Consider the following 23,087-nt stretch of genomic DNA (forward strand, 5'->3'; position numbering starts at 1 on the left):
CAAATATGTATGAAATTTGGTGAAGCCATTGCAGCACTCACCTGCCAGGCAATCAGGTCCTCCTGGCAGCTGTTTGAGGGTGCATGCTGTCGTATTTTATTCCTTGAAAAGTTGACTCTAAATTGCATCATAACCTACCTGGGCACTAACCTTAACAAAGCCCAGCCCATGTTTTGCTCATTGGTAAATTTGATGCATGATCAGCATTCATCAGGACATAACCTAAGAAAGTGATGGAGGTGAAGTCCTGAATTCTGACTCTTCTTGTTCTCCCCAGTCTCCATGGTAATACACAGATTCATTCCAAGCACCTTCAGAGGAACTTCCATGACTTTTTTGTCACTGTTCCAGGGGTTCGCATGTTTCTTGGGGGCACTGCTGGTGGAGCTGGTTTATCTCATCTCAAAAGGTAAGAATTCATTCACCATATGATTGTACACATTGAACTGATGACTGGGGAGCTGGGAGACAAAACCATAAAAAAGGGCCTTGCAAGCATAGTCTTTTTTTTTAATTGATCCACTTTTGCAATTAAGATAGAATTAAGATAGGAAGTAGACTCTTGCTGTATTCATTAATTTCCGGGAATTGTTTTTCTTTTGATAGGAGGAGGTAATTACAGAATGTCACTTCCCATGAGACAGTGTAGACTGTCTTTTGAAAGTGCATTTTAAAGTGAACTGGTCATCATATTGGAATTAGGCCTTGTGATGAGGCTGTATTCAGTAATGGCTGGTAGATATCAAAGACAATAAGGAAAAGAGTTAGCACCTGCAGACACATAGGGTTGTAGGTTGCTCACTCCATGGCCCACTTTGCTCTCGATTGACCCCAAATGTTGTCTACACAACTGAGGAGAAATTCTAAGGTAGCTAACGAACAATCTGGAAATATTTCCCAGTAGAAATTTTGAAAAGAGAAATAAGAAACAGGAAAACTTGAGATACAAATGTTAAAATGCTAATCTTAAATTGGCTTGTGAATGGAAAAGATGGGCAGCATGGAAGTCAGGTTAATGGCCACAGGGACATGCCTTTGGCTGTATTTTTAAATCAAACAATCTTACTTTTAAATGTCACTGTACCTTAAATTTTATCTTACTTGGCTTTTGCTTATTTTAAGGAACATACCATAAACTTATTCCTCTCTACTTTCAAAAACATTTGTGGTTGTACATTTAAAATAATGTAAAGAAAGGGATGATTTGCATTCTCTTAAACAAGCTTTCAGTTTACCTGCTTTCAGACTCTGAAGAAAAGAACTCCTCAGCAACAAATAAAACACAAAGTTCAAAAAAATACTTGGCAAGAACCCACTATATCCCAGGCACTGCAATGGGGTATTGGGGTGCCTGGACCAGAAAAATGGACACTCCCTAAATCCCTAGAAGATTCGCAGGGATTCAAGGAAACACTAACATCAAGAACAGTTAATATAACAAGTTAGGGGAAAATCTGCCTTGCCAATCTCAGAAAGTTAAGCAAAAGCATGTGGGACACTCACTCACTGTGTCTCAAGACCCACGTCACACAGAATGGTGGGAAATACTATTGTGATGCTCAGAGAACTCAAATCAAAACTGCCAACATTAGCTCCAGAAAGTACAGCACTTGACTCCCGATGAGTAGGTTCACTGTGGTAAAGCATTCCTTTCAAGACTGTATAAATGACCCGAAGAAGTCTCACTTAAATTTACATCTAAACGTTCCACAAGCTAAACATGTTTCCTTATTTCATATTGCTTAATGAAAACAATCCTGAAAGTTGGCTTTAAAAGATTTCTACAAGGAGCCGGGTGTTGGTGGCACACGCCTTTAATCCCAGCACTCGGGAGGCAGAGGCAGGTGGATCTCTGTGAGTTCAAGGCCAGCCTTGTCCCCAGAGTGAGTGCCAGGATAGGCTCCAAAGCTACACAGCGAAACCCTGTCTCGAAAAACCAAAAAAAAAAAAAAAAAAAAAAAAAAGATTTTCAAGGCTGGTAAGATGGCCCAGTGGGTGAAGGGGTTTACTGCCAACCCTGGCAATCTGAATGCCATCCCTGGAACACAAATGGTGGAAAGTAAAAATGGAACAGACTCAATAGGAGCACTAAGAGAGACACAGAATAAATAAATGTACAGATAAATGTAGAGTTTCTACAATCAAATCTCATCTGAAACACTCTAGAAGAACTTTGAAGTCAAATATGTTTACCAGCGTATCTCTTCATAAATTGAATCTGACTTTACTGCCTTCAGCATCTTACACAGAGGGAGATTAACCTTCCTGAATTTTCCTCCCAAATCCTGCATATTATCCACCAGCCACAACTTTGCAGATCCCAGCTATCACTAAAGCCAAGTTCACTTAATCAAACTGGACTCAGTGAATAAGGGATGGGGCATAGAAAGGCAATGAGAAAAACTGTCCCCACAAGCCAGCATATGAGCCTAATGGAGTAGCATCCCCAAAGACCACCTCAACAGAGTGCTGAATTCCATAGGAGCTGGTGACAGCTCAGATGCAGCCACGCTATTGTTGCCTTTTGCTAGGAGAAGCCTGCCTCGGCCTCCTGTGTGCTGGGATTCCAGGCATGCACCACCACACCCAATGTATGCCTTGCTAGGGTTTGAACCCAGGACTTCCTGTCCACCAGGCAAGCCGTCTGCCAGCTACTACATCCTCTGCCCAGCACTTTAAGTTTTCTTTTGCACTTATTTGGTATGTGTGCATATGTATGAGGATGGGGGCGTATGCCATAGTATATGTGTTAGGGTGAGAGGACACCTACAGCAATCAGGCCTCTCTCTTCCATGTGGATTCTGAAAATCAAACTTGAGTCATGGACTCAGTGCCTTTACCCACTAAGCCCTCTCACAGGCCCCCACCTCCAGCCTTTTTGATTATTGCTTTATTATAAAAGAAGACAAATTGAAATGTACCAGAAAGACAAGTACAAAGTACAAGCCTTGTGGCCCCACAACTGAGCAGGTTCCATTGAAAGGACCCAGTGTCTGCCCAGCCCATAGGTGTATTATAAAATGAAGAATTCTCCCAGCCCCCAAAACTCACTATATCAAGTTCTCACCGTTTTTACCACAGCTCTGTTAAGCAGGCAAGTTGGCTCTATCACTGACATTGTTGGATACCATTTCCCTCCTCCTCCCCTTTCCCCAGATTTGGACATCGGTAACTTGGCTCGGAGTCTGTGGTCTCTGTTTTTGGTTAGTCGGTTCCATTCTGAGTCATTTCGTTGACGAGAACGGTAACACCAGCCCCCGAACAAGAGTCATCTATTAGCATAAATCAGTATGTAAGTAGGAGATACATAGCCCACCATGGAAAACAAAGACTCTCCACCCTATGAAGAAGTTCGGAAACAAAAATACCTCCCAAGAACCAGATCTGTCAAAACCTTCCACATGGTGGTTCCTGCAAACATTTCCTTTTTTTAATTAATTCAAAAAAAACCTCCTGAATAAATATTGTGTATTACACATATTCTCTGATCCATGCTACCTCATTTACCCATCCCCCCTCCCCTTTGTAAATTCACAGGGAGTCTGCTTAATACAATAATCTTCAGCTGCAAACATTTCCCTGTAAGTGACATAACCCCATTCTTCTTTGTGGCTGACAAGTATCCCATTCTGTACAGAGATCACATTCCCTGTTGTACTCCTAGCTTGTTGACATAACTTGGCTTTTGTAAGACTGCAATAGGCAGTGACATGAAAGTGTCTCTTGTTATGTGTTGATTTGGAGTCCTTTTGGGCGAATACTCAGGAGTGATGTAGCTAGGTCACACAGTTGACCTATTTTTAGAGTTTTGAGAAACCTCCGTACTAGTTTCCATTGAGAGTGGACTCATTTATCTTCCTACCAGCAGTGTTCAGGATTCCCAGTTTACCACTGTGGTGGTTTGAATAAGAATAGGCTTACATATTTGGATGATCCATCATCAGGGAAAGGCACCAATAGAAAAGAATTGGGAGGTGTGGCCTTGTTGGAGGAAGAGTGTTGCTGGGAGTGGGCTTAGAGGTTTCAAAAGCCCACACCAGGTCAGCCCCTCTCTCTCAGCCTTTAGATTAGTATGTAGCTCTCAGATACTGCTCCAGAGCCATGTGTGCCGCCATGCTTCCCACCATGATGATAATGGTTATGGTGGTTTGAATAGGTATGACCACCCTAGACTCATGTGTTTGAGTGCTTGGCCTATAGGGAGTGGCACTATTAGAAGGTATGGCCTTGTTGGGGGAAAGTGTAGCCTCGTTGAAAGAAGTGTGTCACTTTGAGGTGCATGTATATTCAACCTATGCCCAGTGTGGCACACAGTTGCTTCTGCTATGTGTGGATCGAGATGTAGAGTTCTCAGCTTCTTCTCCAGCACCATGTCTGCCTGCATGCTGCCATGAAGAGAACAGACTAACCCTCTGAAACTTTAAGCCAGCCTCAATTAAATGTTTTCCTTTATAAGAGCTGCTGTGGTCATGGTGTCTCTTCACAGCAATAGAAATCCTAACTAAGACAATGGCCTAGACCTCTGAAACCGTACTGGAGTCGCCAATTAAATGTTTTCTTGTATAAGAGCTGCTGTGGTCATGGTGTTGCTTCACAACCAAAGCACAGTGCCTGAGACACCCACATCGTCCCTTACAGCTTGCGTCTTTGGTTCTCAGTGACTGACATTTAGATGAGGGTAACAGATGGAATCTCATCAGAGTTTAGATTTGTACTTCTTCAGTGGTCAGTGGGGTTAAATGTTTCTTCCTGTGTTTCTCAATCATTTGCAGTTCATCTTTTGCAAACTGTTTATTTCATTAGCCCAGTTTTGATTGCATGATTTGCTTTCTTGTTTGTTTGTTTTTTTTTAACTCATTGCAAATTCTGGTCATCAATCTCTCGGATGTATAGTTGCCAAAGAACCTCCCCCACTCTATAGGCTGCCTCTTAACTCATTTAGCTGCTTCCTTCCTGCAGAAAGATTTCACTGAAAATCTAAATCGTCATTGATAATTTGCAGTGTATAACTGGAAGCTTTTACTTTCTTTCTTATATATTTTTAAAGGATTTATTTCTTCTCTCATATTTTACATCCTGACTGCAGTTTTCCCTCCCTCTTCTCCTCCAGTTCTCCCCCACAACCTCCCCTCTCCCCCAGATTCACTCTTCCTCAATTTCCCTTCAGAAAGGGGAAGACCTGCCAGGGATACCAACCAAACATGGCATTATCAGGGACAAGGGTCCCTTCATGTTAAGGCTGGATTTTTTAAAATAAATTCATTTATTTAGTTTACATCCTGGCTGCAGTTTCCCTTCCCTTCTCTCCTCCCAACCCCTCATCTCCTCACCCCTCATGCCCCCCCCAATACACTCATCCTCCACTTTTGTTTAAGAAAGGGCAGGTCTCCCTTGAGTATCAACAAAACATGGCATATCAAGCTGCAGTAAGACTCAGCACCTCCCCGTGTATTCAGCCTGGACAAGGTGACCCAGTATAAGGAGTAGAGTTCCAAAAGCCAGTAAAAGAGTCAGAGACAATCACTGTTCCCACCGTTAGGAGTCCCACAAGAGGACAAAGCTACACAACTCTAACATATATGCAGAGTCAGTCCTAAGCAGGCTCCCTGGTTGTCTGCTCAGTCTCTGTGAGCCCCTGTGAGTCAGGTGAGTTGATTCTGTGAGTTTCCTTGTGGTGTCCTTGACCCCTCTGGCTCCTACAATCCTTTCTCCCTCTCTTCTGCAGGATTCCCTGAACTCTGCCTAATGTTTGGCTGTGGGTCTGAATCCTCTTCCATAAGTTGCCATATGAAACGTCTCTGAGGACAATGGGCAATCTAGTCACAGGATACGGCCAGTGCAGGCATTGCTAGGGGTCTTAGCTGGAGTAGAAGCTTTTACTTCCATCGTTAGATTTATTATAAAACTTTTGTAAAGGCCATAGCATTATCTTTGTTTTTCAAATGATATAATTAAAGTAGAAAAAAAAAAGTGCTCCAGGCATCTCAGCTTGTGTCTAACAGAGACCTGATTCCCCCAGCATACACAAATCATTTAACATACTAAGCAATGTAGAAGTCCCCAAGCATAAGGACTTTATAAAGACATACTTAATTCCTACTATGCAACCCCCGTCTGCCAGTGTGCACAGGAGCTAATATTCAGCCTATTCTAGATAGAGTAGAAGATGGAGAAACACAGTTTATATAAGGGGCAAAGTTTTGATGACCTTCAAAGAAAGGTTACCAAAGATACTTACTAAATTGGGTTCTGAGGTCATACACTCTAAATGTGTACTGACATTGTCACCATTTAAACAGAAAAATCAATTAATTTACCTTCTTCTTTTCAAGGCTCTTATTTTCTGTTCATAACATATTTGAGTAACATCAAATCATATCTCAAGAAATTAGAATCTTTCAGTTGGAAAGATTCATCATCACATCCAGTCTAACCTTGTACCAAAAATAGAAGTCGAGTCAGCCCTTAGCATACAGAATATGTCTCTGCTTGGCAACGGGACTCTGACTGCCTTCTATTGATAAGCGTATTCCACAGAATAAACCTGGCTTCTTATCATAAGTGTTGATGATAAACATGCAGAGAAGTAATGTGCTATACCCTCTCAGGCCAGACCACCTCAGTTTGAATCAGGAGAGCTGTGTCCATGTCCATTATCATCACGATAAATAATATATTGTATTGTTCTGAGAATTAAGTAATTAATACCCACAGCTGCTTCGCAATAAGAAACTGCAGTCACAATCCCCTTCTAATTTGTAGAAGGACCACCTCTTTTTCTTTTTGTCTACATCGTTCCCACTCATTCCCTGTCATTCCTCATCCATTAAACAACCATTTGTCAATACCTTCAGGACATGGTTTCCAAATTCAAGCACAGTTCTCAAAATAGGCACACACAGGACGTTTATCAGTCTTCTCTGTCTGTCTTTCTCTCATCTCCACCCCCCACACAGGGAGACTGTGTTGAGTTGTTCAGTGGTTACATCATGCCTGTGGTCAATTAAAACCTAAAACTCCTTCTCCTTACTTTGGCAGTCGCTCTCTCTTAAGCAGCTCTCATCGGGGCTTTTTCCCTAATTAAATATAGGATGTTATCCTTCTCCTTAATAAGTGTCAACCCATCATGCTGGAAAATAGACATTTTTGGAACTTGATTCTGTCACCCAGTGAATTGCTGATCTTTCTTGTGTCGTCTGCAGATTTAGTAAGCAAGGCCCTCGACTTCTCCCAGGTAATTGACACAATTGTTGAATTGGACAGACCTGAAAATAGAGCCCTATGGAAAATTCCCACAGACCTCACGGCACGTAAATGACAACCAACTTAATCCTCCCCTTGTGGGTCTAATCAGTTCCCAGTTCACCTAATTACTCTCATTCCACCCACCCACCTCCTCTTCCCTCCCTAAATGACATCACCAGAGGTTTTGTCATGCTTTACGGGGAGTGGATTCTTTCTGTGTTTGTGACAACCCCCTTACCCATTAGAACACAATTCAAGAAAGGAAATGAGTGTCAGTTAAATGATCTGTTCTTGTGATCCAATGCTGGCTTACAGTGACTAATTAGTGTCCCCCAAAGAGAATGGGCCTTTGACTACAAACATCACTTTGTGTAAGTCATTATCCATATAAGACTGTTTTCTCTTAATTAAAAATGGGGCAATGCTTTTCGTTTTCCCCAGAGACGATTAGAGGATAAAATTAAATGAAGTCTTTCAAAATTCCAGTGCCAGGGTTTGGTTTTAAATACAAAACTGTCACACCTTATAACAGTTGTGTTCCCTGTAAACCAGGTAAGCTGAGTCAGTCACGTGACCAGAAGACTGTGGAACAGGATTGACCAGAATAAAACCAACTTTTGAATGGGTTTTAGGCACCTGACACCCCCTCAGGGTTCCACAGAACACCTACAGTATTTTCAGCCTTTAAGAATCCATGTCAATTGTGTGTGTGTGTGTGTGTGTGTGTGTGTGTGTGTGTTGGGGGGAGTGATCAGCTATCACAGTCTTTTGGGCTCCAAGCTACATTAGTCATTTTTAGCACAGTGATGGGGAAATGGTGTGAATGCAGTAAATTCAAAGGGTTTCTCAAAACTCAACTGTGCAGCGAGATAACTGTTAGAGTGACATTTTCAGTACAAGTGAGAAATCTGATCCTTCTGGGATCGCTCACTCGGAGTGTTTTAAAGGAGAAGACATGAGACTAAACCTGTCCTCCTACACTAATCACTTCAGGAATGGTTTCTCTAAAAGTAGCGATTCTAATATAAGGCAGCTGGGAAGCCAGTCAAGCCGCCCGTGTCGACTCTATCCCATTAGGAGCAAGATCAACTTCTTCACACTTGTGACTCCAAACTCACCTTTTGACAAAAATAACAAAATAGAAATTCAGGAAGAAATGACATCTCAGTTACAGACTTACGGGTGATGGAAAGCGCCTGAAAGAAAGGGGGAAATTGGGCAGAATGAAGAGGTCAAGCTTTGAGTCCCCTGTCCCCTCTGTCTCACCTACTCCAGTTTCAAGGAAAAGTACAAAGAGTTTAGCTGTTTAATTCAAATCAAGACCATTTTAAATTAAAAATGAGATCTTTTAAAATTCTCATTTAAATATCTGCAGGAATCGAGGGCACTGGCAGCCATGTCAGCATGAATCACAGAGCTGCTCTTGAAGCAGAGATTTGCAGTTACGGGGAACTTGAAAGGAGAAGATCCTTCCTCTGAGTGGAAGAGTGCCGAGGCACTCCATAGTTCTGCACTTTGTCTAAGAAACGCGTTTCTTCCAATCCACGTCTATGACTGGGCTTTTAATCAGTCTGAGGTTTAAGATAATAGACTCCTAGACCTGGGAGGGGGAAAGCAGCACCATGCTGTCCCCAAAGCCACCTGTGGTCAGGATCATGTCCAGGTGGACAGGCCCTCTGCAGCTTCCGTGGGTAAACTCTGCTCATGCTAGATCCTCAGTCAAAATCAGGTACAGGGTCCCCCTGATATGACAGTGGTATAAAGTCCAGATACAGTTTTTTTTTTTCTATATCCTCAACCTTTATTCCCCCCTGCAAAAAAAAAAATATGTCTTGCTAGCCAGGAATATTTAAGTTCATAACAGTACCAAGGAAGAGTCCAAATTACCTATTAGGCTATAGGCAGTCATCAACCATTGCTATTGGCTCACAAGACATGGAAAAGGGTACATAATATCCTGTTTTAAAATTTTGTGGCACAAAGTCTCTCTCTCTCTCTCTCTCTCTCTCTCTCTCTCTCTCTCTCTCTCTCTCTCTCTCTCTGTGTGTGTGTGTGTGTGTGTGTGTGTGTGTGTGTGTGTGTGTGTATAGAAGGAGAACAACCTCAGGTCTCAGCCCACGTCCAGGGTTTCTTCTTTGTTGTTTAATGCTGTGTTTGCCATGCTAGCTTCCTGAAATTCTGTCCTCACGCCCCCTCATCTCATAGGTGTCCTGGGGATACAGACAAGCACTGAAGTGCCCAGAGTTTCTGTGTGTACTTATGATTCGAACTCAGAGCCTCACATTTGCATCACAAGTTCTTACCCACTGAAGCATCTCCATAACCTTAACTTTTGTTTTTCATTTCTTCTGAGCTTGAGCTATTCCTCTAAAATGGTTTTATAAGAAATTTCCTTCCAAGACTTTTAGGAGAACTATATGGAAAAAATGTGACTCACAAGATAATACACATACACACACAGTGTATATAAGCAAAGGTAATGACTTGGGTCATTAAGGTTGCTGTCATTTGAATGAGGTTCCAATGTCTTCCAACGTCAGTGAGGTGTATGTTTGCCATAGGCTTTCAATAATGCTTTAGGAACAAAAACATCCATGATGCAAAGCTTAGTTCTCACAGCCTGCCTCAGTCTCAGGCCCAGCTCTGAAGAAAGTGACATGAAACAGTGCCCAGGGTTCTTTGTGGACTCACACCATGAATGACAACTCTTCTGCACGACAAATACATAGAACAAGATAGAGTCAGTGACACAGGCACCTTGATGTGAAGATGGTCTGGAAATGGTACTGAAGCCAAGACTAGAAGGGTGTGTGGTTTTCTACATGGTGAGCCTAGCCCTAACCTCTTCCTGGTAAGGAGATCCTGTGATAGGGCCTAGGAGCAGAGAATCACTGGTTGCATGAAAGGGGCCCATAGAATGCTAGAAGCTGAAAACGTGCAGCATCAGAGAGACGAGCATTACTTTGTGGAGTTAGTTACACAGGAGTAAAATCATATGAGACCTTTGACTTACAGCAGATGTCTTTATAGCTTAAATGCTGCAAATCATAAAGGCGTTGGGTGAGTGACACTTTGTACCAGTATTTAAAGGTAGGTTTCTAGGGATATCTTATAATTGAAAAAATTGAGAAAAAAGAACAGACATTCAGAAGAAGGAGGGGACAAAATAATCCAGGCAAATGAATGTATGAATGAAGCAGAGAAATAGGCAGGGGAGGAGACGTGGACGAGATAGCTCTGCCTCAGAGATGGAACCAGCACTGCTTTGGGATGGTTTTGAAAATCATTAGGTGCAGGAGGGAGGAGGTAGGATCACAGAAACACCAGCTGCCTAAGAACTCGCTGGGTAGGAAAAGATTCTGTTTACTAAATGAAAAAGACTTGGAAGAAGACTATGCTGTGACACATAGCACATGAAGTTTGGCACACTGAAAAGTCATCTAGATAGAAACACCCACAGCTTAGAAAAGAAAGACTTTGACTAGGTAGAGAAATATAAAAATATTTGGCACAAAAATAACAGTTGAAACCATAAGGCTGAATAAAATTACCAAGTGTGAACATTAAAAATGAGGAGAAAAAAAATCTCAGGGATTAAAGTTTAGATCTGAAGTGTTGAAGAAGATGATGAAATAAGAGTCTACTGAAGAACGCCTTCACCAGGGTGTTGTGGGGGGAGCAGATTGTGTGTGTGTGTGTGTGTGTGTGTGTGTGTGTGTGTGTGTATGTGTGTGTGTGAGACAGAGAGGGTGTGTGTATGTGTGATATGTGTATTATATAGTGGTGTATGTATAAATACACACACCTAATGTGTACATATATATATATATATATGTATATATATATATATGTGTGTGTGTGTGTGTGTGTGAGAGAGAGAGAGAGAGAGAGAGAGAGAAAGAGACAGAGAGACAGAGAGAGTGTGTGTATGTGTGATATGTATATTATATATGTGGTGTATATATAAATACACACACCTAATGTGTACATATATATATATATAATACATAATATATATAATACAAATACACACACCTAAGTATATTTATATATATATATATATGTGTGTGTGTGTGTGAGAGAGAGAGAGAGAGAGAAAGAGACAGAGAGACAGAGAGAGTGTGTGCATGTGTGATATGTATATTATATATGTGGTGCATATATAAATACACACACCTAAGTGTATTCATATATATATATATATATATATATATAATACATATACATAATATATATAATACAAATACACATACCTAAGTATATTTATATATATATGTGTGTGTGTGTGTGTGTGTACATGTGTGGATTCTATAGATATGTATATAGTGAATGTGTACACTTGTGTATATACGTGCACTTTTCACTAAACCTAAGAGGTTATTTAAAGTGTATCGTGGTGTGAACTGCCACTGTGAAAGCAAACAGGCTGACAGAGGACCTCATAGCATCCATAGGAGCCATCTCATGGCGAAGCCGGAGTGAGAACTAGATTGATCCAAGTGGGCTGCAGAGTACCTAGGTAAACAAGGGAATGGAGGAGCTCTTCCGAAGAATTTAGGGCTGGGAAGATTTAAGAGAGAAGCGTCACCTGGAAGGGAGTGTGGGTGAAGGTGTCAGATTTAGCAAATCAAAATGCTGTGCATGCAGTTAAATTTTCATTTCAGACACAAAGTGAACAGATTGTTCAGGATTTTAGTATGTCCCATACACTGCAGGGAACATAAGTACGCAAGGAGTGGCCTGTGCAATAGTGAAGACATATTCGCTGTAAGTACAAGAATCCACTGTCCTCAAACTCACCTGAGAAGGCTGCTTTTATCGGGGACCTCGGGCACAGACTCAAGCTACTTTTATTCTGTGTTTGAGTGTACCCGACTGGTGAGCACACCCCGTAGAGGCAGAGAAGAAAAATGCTGCAGGAGACGGGAGAGAACTTGGGGAACTGATGGCGTCAAGTGCTGAAGAACAGGGAACGGAGGCTCAGTCAGGGGGCAGCATGGAGAGATGGGTCAGGAGAGAATGGAGATGCCAGCAATGAGTGCGAGCAGGTGTGCAGCCTCCTTCTGCACAGCGCCCATTTTCTTTAGGAAGCATGCAGCAAGCTGCCCGCGGCAGACATGGGCTGAAAAGGCAAAAACTCCACACTCCAACTAATGACTCTAACTATGCAAAAGAAGAGAAAGTCCCTCTTCCAAAGTTTAAAATTTGTAAACAATACTCTCAGTTGAACTGATTTGCAAATGAAGAAAGGACTTCACAAACAAACAGCTATTGGACAAAACCAACTCCACTCCTGGAGTTGGGAGATGGCTCCGTGGTTAGGAGAACACACTGCTCTTGCAGAGGAGCCAGGTTAAATCCCAACGGTGATGTCCGGTTGCTCACGATGGGCTGTAACTCCAGCCTGTTGGTGTCTAATGGTGTGTGCTCATGTGCACATACTCACACAAAGACACATTGTTAAAAATAGTATAAGTAAATCTTTAAAGCCGGGCGTTGGTGGTGCATACCTTTAATCGCAGCACTTGGGAGGCAGAGACAGGTGGATCTCTGTGAGTTGGAGGCCAGCCTGGTCTACAAAGTGAGTTCCAGGAGAGGCTTCAAAGCTACAAAAAAAAAAAAAAAAAAAAAAAAACTCTGTCTCGAAAAGAACAAAATAATAACAACAACAACAACAACAATAATAATAATAATATAAATAAACCTTTAAAAGTTAATTCTTGCCGAGCAATGGTGGCGCAGGCCTTTAATCCCAGCACTCAGGAGGCAGAGGCAGGCAGATCTATGTGAGTTTGAGACCAGCCTGGTCTATAAGAGCTAGTTCCAGGATGGCCTCTGAAGCCACAGAGAAACCCTGTCTCTAAAAACCAAAAAAAAAAAAAGTTAATTCTTGTTATACCTATGAAAGTAATGAAATTTAGAATTTTGTTATTTTTAGTAACTCCACTTAAGGGCTGATTTATTAATTCAGTCCACAAATACAAATCTGGTGCCTACTGTGTGCAAGGACTGGATAGATGGTGAATTAATAATGCCCAGGCTGATGTTTAATTAACAAGAAGAACCTTACAGAAATATTTGACACTCAAATTAATATCAGATATATTCATTTGACTAATGCTATTACAATTACAGCTCATAGCTAATGGCATTATCGGGCTATTATCACAAAGCATTACCTCTCTTCTGAAACTCATTTCCATGATAATTCATTGAAATCATCAAGAGAACACACTATCTTGATGGGTTTTCCCTCCCAGTGCTCTTGAAAAGAATGAACTCGCCCTTACAAGAAAGCCTGTTATGTCAAACACCATGCAGGCTCCTCTCCCTGCCTGCTCAGGTGAACAATGCCTCGTGATTTCTCTAACAATTTTGAAAGACACCATGTCCCTTCCTGGATACAGCAACTCCACTTCATTTCTATCCACAATTCCCCAGAACTGGAAATGCAAATTCAAGTGGAAATTCAGGAGATGTAGAAAGCAGGCTTGAGCCGTGCGTGGGTCTGAGGCCGACTTCAGTTCATCTGTTCACTCAACAAATATTTATTCTGTCTCCTTTATTTGACTTTAGGCAAACAGCTCAGCCCTTCTGTGCCTCTGTTTCCTTGTCAGTAAATTACAGGAAATAATAATTTGAGGTTTTCTTATTAGATAACGATGAAAAAAATGATAGAAAAGTCAAAGTTAGAACACAGTTGTTAGGTATTATTTCCTTCAGGTATCATGAAAATTAATGTGTTTTAAAAATTAACTCAGGTAGGCGAGCTATGAATCTCAAATGAAGCATTTAAATCAGGTTACTGAAAGGAGAAAGGAAAGAAATTAGCATTTATTAAGTGTCAGTTATATGCAGGCCTTGCTGCATGCATTCCACAAAGATATTATTTCACTAAATCTTCACAGGCCTTTGGAGGCAGGTATTTGTAGCCCCAACATATATAAGAAGAAAATGAGCTCAGAAAACATATGAGTTACCACGATCATATAGCCTTGGAGGATTTCCGGTTCCAAAGCTCTCCTCTCTGTTCTGGGTTTATTTCCCAGGGAGAAGAAGCTGGTCCACCCTGGAGGATGGCTAGTTCCTCTCTTTAATTGCACATTTCTTAAAGTCGTGCATGCATGCGCGCACACACACACCGGAAACATTGTACCTAGAGTACAACAGCCTTAGACCCCATCTAGGTTACCAGGCCTACCAAATTATTTCTAAAACCTAATAAGGAAGTCAAAGAGAAACAGCTTCTGAGGATCCATCTGCCTTTCAAAGGAGTTTCCAAAGGTGTATATCAAGAGCTTTCAGTTCCTTCATCTTCCAAACGACCCCATAGCTAACAAAAGGGGATTACAATATCATCCCCCAGAAAGAGCAGAAATCAGTTTAGAACTGAAAGTAATGGGTGGTATCGTGAAAACTGCTCCATGCATGACTGAATTATCTAAGAAGTTTCTGTGGAGGAGCATTTCAATGGAACTAGGCCTTAGGACCATCTCATTTTCCTTATTGCAGCCCTGGGGTTCTGTAACAATATCTCGGGGCAATTTTACAATTACTATGCCTTCTAAGGTGCAGTTTCAAGGCTCCTAATGACTATCTAATGAAGAGGCATAGGTGGTAAAAACACAGCACTGGGTCATTTCATAGTCAGTCACAAGATTTTTAAGTAAATCCAATTATAAAAAGAGGTAGGGGGTTGAGTTTGAAGAGAGGATGGACAGAGAAGCTGGAGGGATGATGCAGCAGTTAAGAACACTTGCAGAGATCTTACATTTAGTTCTCAGCACCCATGTCACAACTGCCCATGACTCCAGCGCCAAGGAATCTGCTGCCCTCTCTGGTTTCTGTGAGTACTGCACACACACACACACACACACACACACACACACACACACACACACAAGAAAAAAATGATATTTTAAAAACAAAGTTGATAAACTAATTGCATAAACTTTCTTCGAATAGTTTTCTATTTGTGCATATGAGTAGTTATTATTAAAGTCTATGCTTATGTAGATAGTCAGAAAATGGGATTATAGAAACTCTGTTCACTGCCAAATCAACACACACATGTCAAGTCCTATCTATCCGCTTTCCCATAAATAATATTGGGAGAGTCTGTATCATTGTGGTCACAATTGCAAAAATGAAAGAAAAATTTAAAAGCCCACATTTAACAAGTGGGTTGATAGTGTGTGTAGAGTGCATACATAACTTTTTTTTCCCATAGGGAATGCCTAGATTGGCTTCAGTTTTTCAAGGTTACAAATGCTACCAAGGTGAGCCTGTCTGTGCATCACTTGAGACCACCTCTTATTATCTCCTAAGAATGAAATCCTAGAAATGGGATTGTTCATCAGTGAAGCCGAAAGTCCTAAACTTCTCAGAAGTAAGACCGTCCCAAATAGCTACACAGATTGGTTGTGACAATGTTTGATGATACTGGCTGTCAATCAGGGCCGCATCATTTGGTGAAGCTCCTCTGTTGATTTCCCTTTCCAGATCCTTGCTGTCTCCACCCTCATAGTTGATTCCCCATCCAGGCCTCAGGCTAATAGATTCCTTTCCTCCTTCCTCCCAGGTATCAGACAGCCTGAGTGCAAGCAGGTACTGTGGACCAGCTGCCAATCACATGGCATAGAACTTCCCCCTTCTTGTAAGATATATAGGGAAGGACACGTCCTCTGACCTGTGGACCTGATCCCTCCTCAGAGCCCTTGTCATGTTGCTGTCTGTCTGTCCCTCAATAGCATTAATAACTCTTTTAATAAATCTCTTACCCAAAAAAGCAATCCACATCAGCATCCCACTTAAACCCCAAACCTGAAACCCTTTCCTCTATTATGGTCACATGGCCATGTTGATATTTGCCAACCCAATTGGCAAAAACTAACACCCACAGCTACTTTATATTGTTTGGGCTGTGAAATTGAGGTTCTTAATATCCTTAGAGAATTAATATTGTATTTCTTTGACACAAAGTTTTTAGTTATGTCCTCTTTCATTTTTCTTCTGTTATACTTTTACTGCTTTCCTGAAATCACTATAAAGAAAGGCCATTTTTTTCCAGATTCATTGTGTACATTATCATTTAGCCACATTCTTCTCTAAGATCTTCCTAGTTTTGACTGAATGTTTTGCTTTTAGAGATGAGTTTCTTGGACTCATCTACTGCCCTACACAGTCAAATCTGTCGAGTAGTTTCCACAGTGATTATTATTGTTGTATTAATCTTTGGTTATGCAGGTCTCATGGCTGAACTTTATTTTCTTTTTTTGTTTTTTATTTTGTTTTTTGTTTTTTAGTGTGCATGTGCACATATGAAAGGCACCTACCTTCTAGAATCTCTTCTCACCTTCCACCTTTGAACAGAGTCTCTCTCTTTCTGCCCTACTGCACACTCCAGGCTAGATGGCCTACAAGCTTCCAGGAGACTCTTCTGTCTCTACCTCCCTCCTTGCCTGTAGTAGTGCCAGGAGTATGGGTGTATGTTACCACACCCAGCATTTTTATGAGGGTCCTTAGCTAGAACTCTAGCATTTTGATCGCCAGACTCAAATGACAGGCACATTTACCTTCTGCACTGTCTACCTTTCCCATGGCTAGCACTGTTGTTCATTTTCTCATCCACCTGAATTTCATTTTGATTTTAAAGGAAATACATAATCTGCTTCAAAGAACCAACATTTACAGTGTTATTCAATAGATGTTATGAAAATCTGGTTAAACAATCCCACAGCTTCAGGATAAAGCAAATTAAATTACCTTATTTGTGATAAGTTGCATGTGTGTTCGGTCCTAGTTAACATGAGAAGCTACTCCAAGCTGCCTGTCTTTCATATAGACTGTCTTACCTGCTCCTCTTAGCTGTCTTTCAGTCTTAGCTTCCTGTGGCTTTCCTTTTAGTTGCGATTTTATGATATAGATTTCATGTCTAATATCTCTAATAATCTTTAATTTATGATTATTCTTTATCTGTTGACTCAATATTCTTTGTGATTTATACTTAAAGGTGAATTTTAGAAGTGTTTTATACATTTTTCCCAACCACATTTTCTTAATCTTTTACCTAATCCTTTTCGTTTTAACAAAATAAGTAAAATTTCTAAGTTAAACTTTAGGGAAAAAATGTTCCATTGACATGGAATACAATTACTTTAAAAAAAATCTATTGAGTCACCGAGGACCAATCTTAGGGCCTGATACCATCCTGGGCAGGCACTGTACCACTACGATGCACCCTGGCTCTTAGTGATTTTTAATTTCTATTGGATATTGGTTAATTCCCTTTAGTAATATTTTGTTTACTTTGCATGTGTACTGTCTTTCTTTTTAGATATGCTATAAGAATGTCTTTTTTTCTTTTTGTCATGAACTGACTCGTTCTTTCTCGTTACAATGTGCTTAGATGACAGCTCATATATAGTAAGATGTGCTTTGCTTGCATCTGCTCAAAATTTCTCAAATTGTCTTAGTAAATGTAAGCGTATTTCACTTGATCCCTAATTAACTTCTCAAAAAAATAATCCCATCATCAAATAAATGTGGTATTTTACATTTTTTAATTTAGTGTACAATGGAAAAAGGGAGACAGAGAGTGAGAAAGAACAGATGCATCAGGCATGGGGCGTGGAGCCTGTGGAGGTCAACCAACCAGAGTTGGTTCAGGCCTTCCAACTTGTAGAGACAAGGTCTCCTGCTATTTCCCACTGCTGTGCAGCATACATACTCCAGGCACCTAGCCTGGGAGCTTCTGGCTGATTCTCATGTCTCTGCAGGAATGTCAAAATAACAAGCATATTCCACCACATTCATCCCTTCACCTAGGTTAAAGATGAAACATGGTCCATCAGGATTCTATGGTATGTGCTTTTACCTACGGCCATCTCCCCAGCCCCCAGATAAATAAGTTGTGTCCTTATTTCTAGTTTTTACTTTTTTTCTTGATATCATCTTTCCAGAGCAATGGTGACAACAAAAGACTTCCACATTTTGTCTTTCTATAAATATGGATTTGTCGTATTTTCCTCCTAAGTGTGTTTGTGAGTTTATAAAGCCATACGCTTTGCCATGAGTCATCCTTCGTCTGGCGTTTAAGCACATCACGTTGTTTTGTGATGAATAATTCCTAAGCCGCTCTTGAGATCACTTTATGATGTTTCCCATGATCCATCACTGTTGTATATTTCATTAATAAGCCTTTTGGTATGAAATCACACACCAAAGGTTACTTAAGGTTACTATTGCTATGAAGAGACACCATGGTCATTCAACCATTACAAGGAAAACATTTAGTTGAGGGGACTTGCCTACAGTTTCAGAGGTTCAGTCCATTATCATCACAGTAGAGAGCATGGCAGTGTTCGGGCAGACATGGTTGTGGAGGAGCTGAGAGGTCTACATCTTGCAGGCAACAGGAAGTTGACTGACAGTCACACTGAGAGAAGCTTGAGCAAAAGAGACCTCAAAACCCGCCCCCAGAGTGACATACTTCCTCCAACAAGGCCACACCTCCTAACAGTGCCATTCCTTTTGGGTGCCATTTTCTTTCAAACCATATATATATATATATATATATATATATATATATATATGAAGAATCAGTGCTTAACAGCATGATAACTGTCCTGTTGTGTTCTTGATGAATAAAGAAAAAAACTCCAGTTCAGTCAGAACCGTACTGCTTCCCATCTTATGTTTGATAAGACTATCTCTTCCCTGTTATGTGTTCCTAACATCTTCATAAAAAAAAGTTGATTATAAGTGTGTAAATTTATTTATGCCTCTCTATTTGTTCCACTGGTTTTACATTGTATGCATCTACTTATACGACAACACCATTCTGTTTTGGTTACTATCACTCTGAGGAATAGTTTAAAATCAGGTATTATAATATATCCAGCTTTGCTCTTTGTATTTAAGGTTGCATTAGCTACTGAAGGTTTTTTGTCATTCCATACTAATTTTAGGACAATATTTTCCCCATTTTTTCAAGAAACTGTGGTGATATACTGTTGCTGATTTAATAAAGCCACTGAGATCAAAATGCAAAGCTAGCTAGCTACAGCCATAGAACCAGGAAGTGGTGATACACATACATAATCCCAGGACTTGGGAGACAGCGAGTGATGGATCTCTGTTAGTTTAAGGCCACACTGACTGAGCTATTCAAAATTGATCCAGTGTATAAGAGAAACAGCTCACACAAAGGTGACCTCAGCACTTGGGATCACATGCCTTTAATCCCGCCACTTGGGAGACAGAGACAAACAAATAGATCTCTGTGAGTTCAAGACCATCCTGGGCTACACAAGAGTGAGTCAGAGCTCACGCCTTTAATCTCAGGATTTAGAGGTATAAAGGAATAAGAAAAGGGTCTCATGTGAGATTTAGTTTCCAGACAGGGAAGGCATAGGATTGCAGTCTGAGGCTTGGTGGAGAGCAGTGCAGTTTGCATTATACTCTGAGGATTCTTGAGGACAAGACAAGCCTTTCAGCCTGAGGTAGAAGTAAGAGCTAGTGGCCGACTGCTTTGCTTCTCTGATCTTCAGCTTGAAGCTTGAACCCCAATATCTGTTTCTGGGTTTTTATTATTCATATTACAAGAAACTTGATTGAAATTTTGTAGACCACTCCCAAGTAACCATGCAGAGACCAAGCATTAATTATAAATGCTCAGTCAATAGCTGAGGCTTGTTACTAGCTAATTCTTACATTTAAATTAACTCATACTTCTTATCTATGCTTTGCCACATGGCTTGGTACCTTTTCTCAGTACGGCATGCCCATCCTGCTTCTCTCTGTGTCTGCTCTCTACTCCTCTGACTCCGCCCTTCTTCCCAGCATTCTCTGTTTTGCTCTTCCCCTATCCAGCTATTGGCCAGTCAGCTTCCTTATTAAACTGAACACAGTGACTTATATTCACATTGTAAAGGAATATTTCACATTTCCCCTTTTGGCCTAATTAAAAAGGAAGGATTTAACTTTAACATAGTAAAATTACATAAAAAACAGTTATTAAGTAAAAATTATAGTTACAATATCCAGTCAATTTGTATTTGGAAAACTTAGAGAAAATATTCTATTATTTATCTTGTCTTTGTGACTCTAAAGTTTTATGCCTAATTTACCTTTTATCCTAAGGAAAATTTAACTATAACTATCTAGTCCTCAACTCCATCAAAGACCCCAGAAGAGTGAAATGTTACCTAATGACAGGGACATCTGGTTACCTGGACAGTCATTCCAGGTTCTTCTGTAGCATCTGGGCATCCAGCTTTGGCCTACAGGCCTAGCATATCTGACAGACATTTCTGAGAAGCAGGGAATTTTGAAGGATTGTCTTACCTTGTCTTGGCAAGGTATAGTAGTTGGCTTTTTTGTGTCCTGCTGACCCAATTTGGATAGCATACTGTCAGCAATTGAGGCAAGAGTATTAAAAAACAAACTCCATATGGAGTTTCTTCGATGCCCATCATCTTCTCTGAAGTAGATTGGTGCTGCCAGAGCAGATGTGTTTTACTCTCATGAAAAACCTTAGGTTATTAATCATATTAAATGTTATATTCTGTAGGTCTTTGAAGTGTTTGAAGATCATCTAAATATATCTGTTTATGACATTGAAAACATACCTAACATTACTCTAAGTTTGACTATTATAGATGACTATTAATCTGTATTTCTTAATTACATATTCCATTTTCAAATGAGCTGCATAAACACACTACCCTAAACAAGAGTAGAAACATACATGCAGTATAACAAAATTAACTTTAAATTTGTATCAATAAACCAAAATCCACACAATGTAAAATGTTTGAAATAATGGCTGTTTTTGAATCAAATGAGATTTAATAATCTACCATTTTTACCTCATCATTTTTAAGTTATGTCCCCCTCTTTGCCTTAGAAGGAGAGTTTTGAATTTAACTCTTTTGTTGAGTTTCAGTTTAGGTATTGTTTTTTGTAACCAAAACCCATAGCAATTTTAACTAACACATCTCAAATGATAATAAACATCCATAACCCATCTTTTGGGGATATAGGCATCATTCTTTAGGCTATGTCCTGTTGTTTGGGGTCATTAGAATCTTTGGGAGAGCCTTGAGAAAACCAGGATAATTGTTAAATCTTGGCTGGAGTATTCTGTGAGGCTGGATCATCTCAGTCAGCAGCCATGAAGCTGTTCTTGATGCTGGATTATTTCTTTATGTTTGTAACTAGGATTTTTCAGGGGGTCTTCCTTGATCAAACCTGACCATCTTTAACTTTGAACGAATCCATAGCCTTTCATTTTCTTTGGAAATAAAAGCATAACCTCTTCTCCAAAGTAACACATCTTTTGACTTCCATTTTGAAGTCAAGACTTGTTTAAAATATATTAGTTAGTTTAATCCAGATTTTTTTTATAATCCTATGTGTGAAAGCAGCTGTTGTTCGTAGCAATCAGAAAATCTAAAGACAACACAATAATATGCAGAATCTAGACTCTGTGTATTTTCCATCTTTATGTGGTTAATTATATTTTATTACTCTATTCCTTTTCTAAGGACTTAGTTATTTTTAAACTACGAGTGTCTCTACCCTTTCTCTTTTCTCTCCCAAGCCTACATACATTTTAAAACACACTGTAGTCCATTTAGAGGTAATTTTTCTGTCTAAATCTGTCTTTATTGTGTATCTGTAATCCTTAAAGCTACAAATCTGTAATCTGTAAGACTCTGACCGCAAGAGTCTTTAAACAGCTAAGCCGTGCAGCGGTCTCAGTTTTGGCAGCTAGCTCCACCCTGTTTGGTTCCCTGAGAGCCTAGTAGCTTTATGACAGAGGGAGGGGCACAAGAGCCATGTTTACTGCCCCAACTCTGGGGAGTTCTTGGGTCCGCACTGCTACCGAGTAGTGCTAGTGCGCCACCTGCTGCTCATCAACCCCATTTAAGTGTTCAGTAGCAGGGCCTCTTAAAAGAGCCATGCCCAGTTTTGCCCTTAGCACTGAGCTATGAAGCTGTCTCTTAAAGGAGCTGAGCATCTGCTTGCCACTTGCCAACAGAAAAGGTGGTTACCAAGAAGCTGCCCTTGACTCCATTTTTGTGTGTTTAGATTCCTTTTATAATAAGCTATGCGGAAATTACAGCCCCACGTTGGAATGCCATTTGTAGGCAAAAGTTTCTGTCCTGCAAGCCACTCCCAAGTAACCACACGGAGGCTTAATATCAATTATAAATGCTCAGTCAATAGTTCAGGCTTGTTGCTAGCTAACTCTTACATTTAAATTAACCCATATTTCTTATTTATGTTTCGCCATATAGCTTGGTATCTTTTCTCAGTACAGCATGCCTATCTTGCTTCTCTCTGCTCTGTTTGCTACTCCTCTGACTCCACCCTTTTATATTAACCAAATCACAGTGACACATATCCACACAGTGTCAAGGACTATTTCACAAAATTTTGATGGGAATCCTGGTGTCTCCATTAAACATTTTTCTTCATAGCCTTGTCTCAATGCTGTTGTCAACCATTAATAATTTTCATTTCTCCTTGATTCAAGTTTGGCAAAAAAAGTTTTCTAAAGTCATCATCCCACCTCCCAAGTGTTCTGACATCAACAGGGCACACTTGGGTACCACTAAATGTCCCTGTGCTCTCTGCATCCCGGTTTCAGGTCCTGACAGGGTTGCAGTCTTCTTTATCCTGCTGTGCTTTCCCGTGTGTGTCATCAGCTTTTAGAACTGTTAAACTCAACATATTCTGCTGCTCAACTTCTTGTTCTCATCTCCAACTAATCCCTTCCATTCGTTCTTCAATTTTAATCTTGCATGGTTAGCTCATTTATTATTACTTTTGCA

At 40.4% G+C, this 23,087-nt stretch overlaps 1 protein-coding gene across 1 annotated transcript in view; it reads left to right on the forward strand.

The window, feature by feature from the left end:
- Positions 1-23,087, forward strand: part of Slc15a5 (solute carrier family 15 member 5) — a 96,151-nt gene that overhangs the window by 57,923 nt on the left and 15,141 nt on the right. The window contains exon 7 of the mRNA XM_027429932.2: positions 278-409. Coding sequence (XP_027285733.1) covers positions 278-409 — 132 coding nt within the window. The remainder of the gene's footprint in view (positions 1-277; positions 410-23,087) is intronic.

This window comes from Cricetulus griseus, chromosome 8 (assembly GCF_003668045.3).
Source record: "Cricetulus griseus strain 17A/GY chromosome 8, alternate assembly CriGri-PICRH-1.0, whole genome shotgun sequence".
NCBI classification, from domain to species: Eukaryota; Metazoa; Chordata; class Mammalia; order Rodentia; family Cricetidae; genus Cricetulus; species Cricetulus griseus.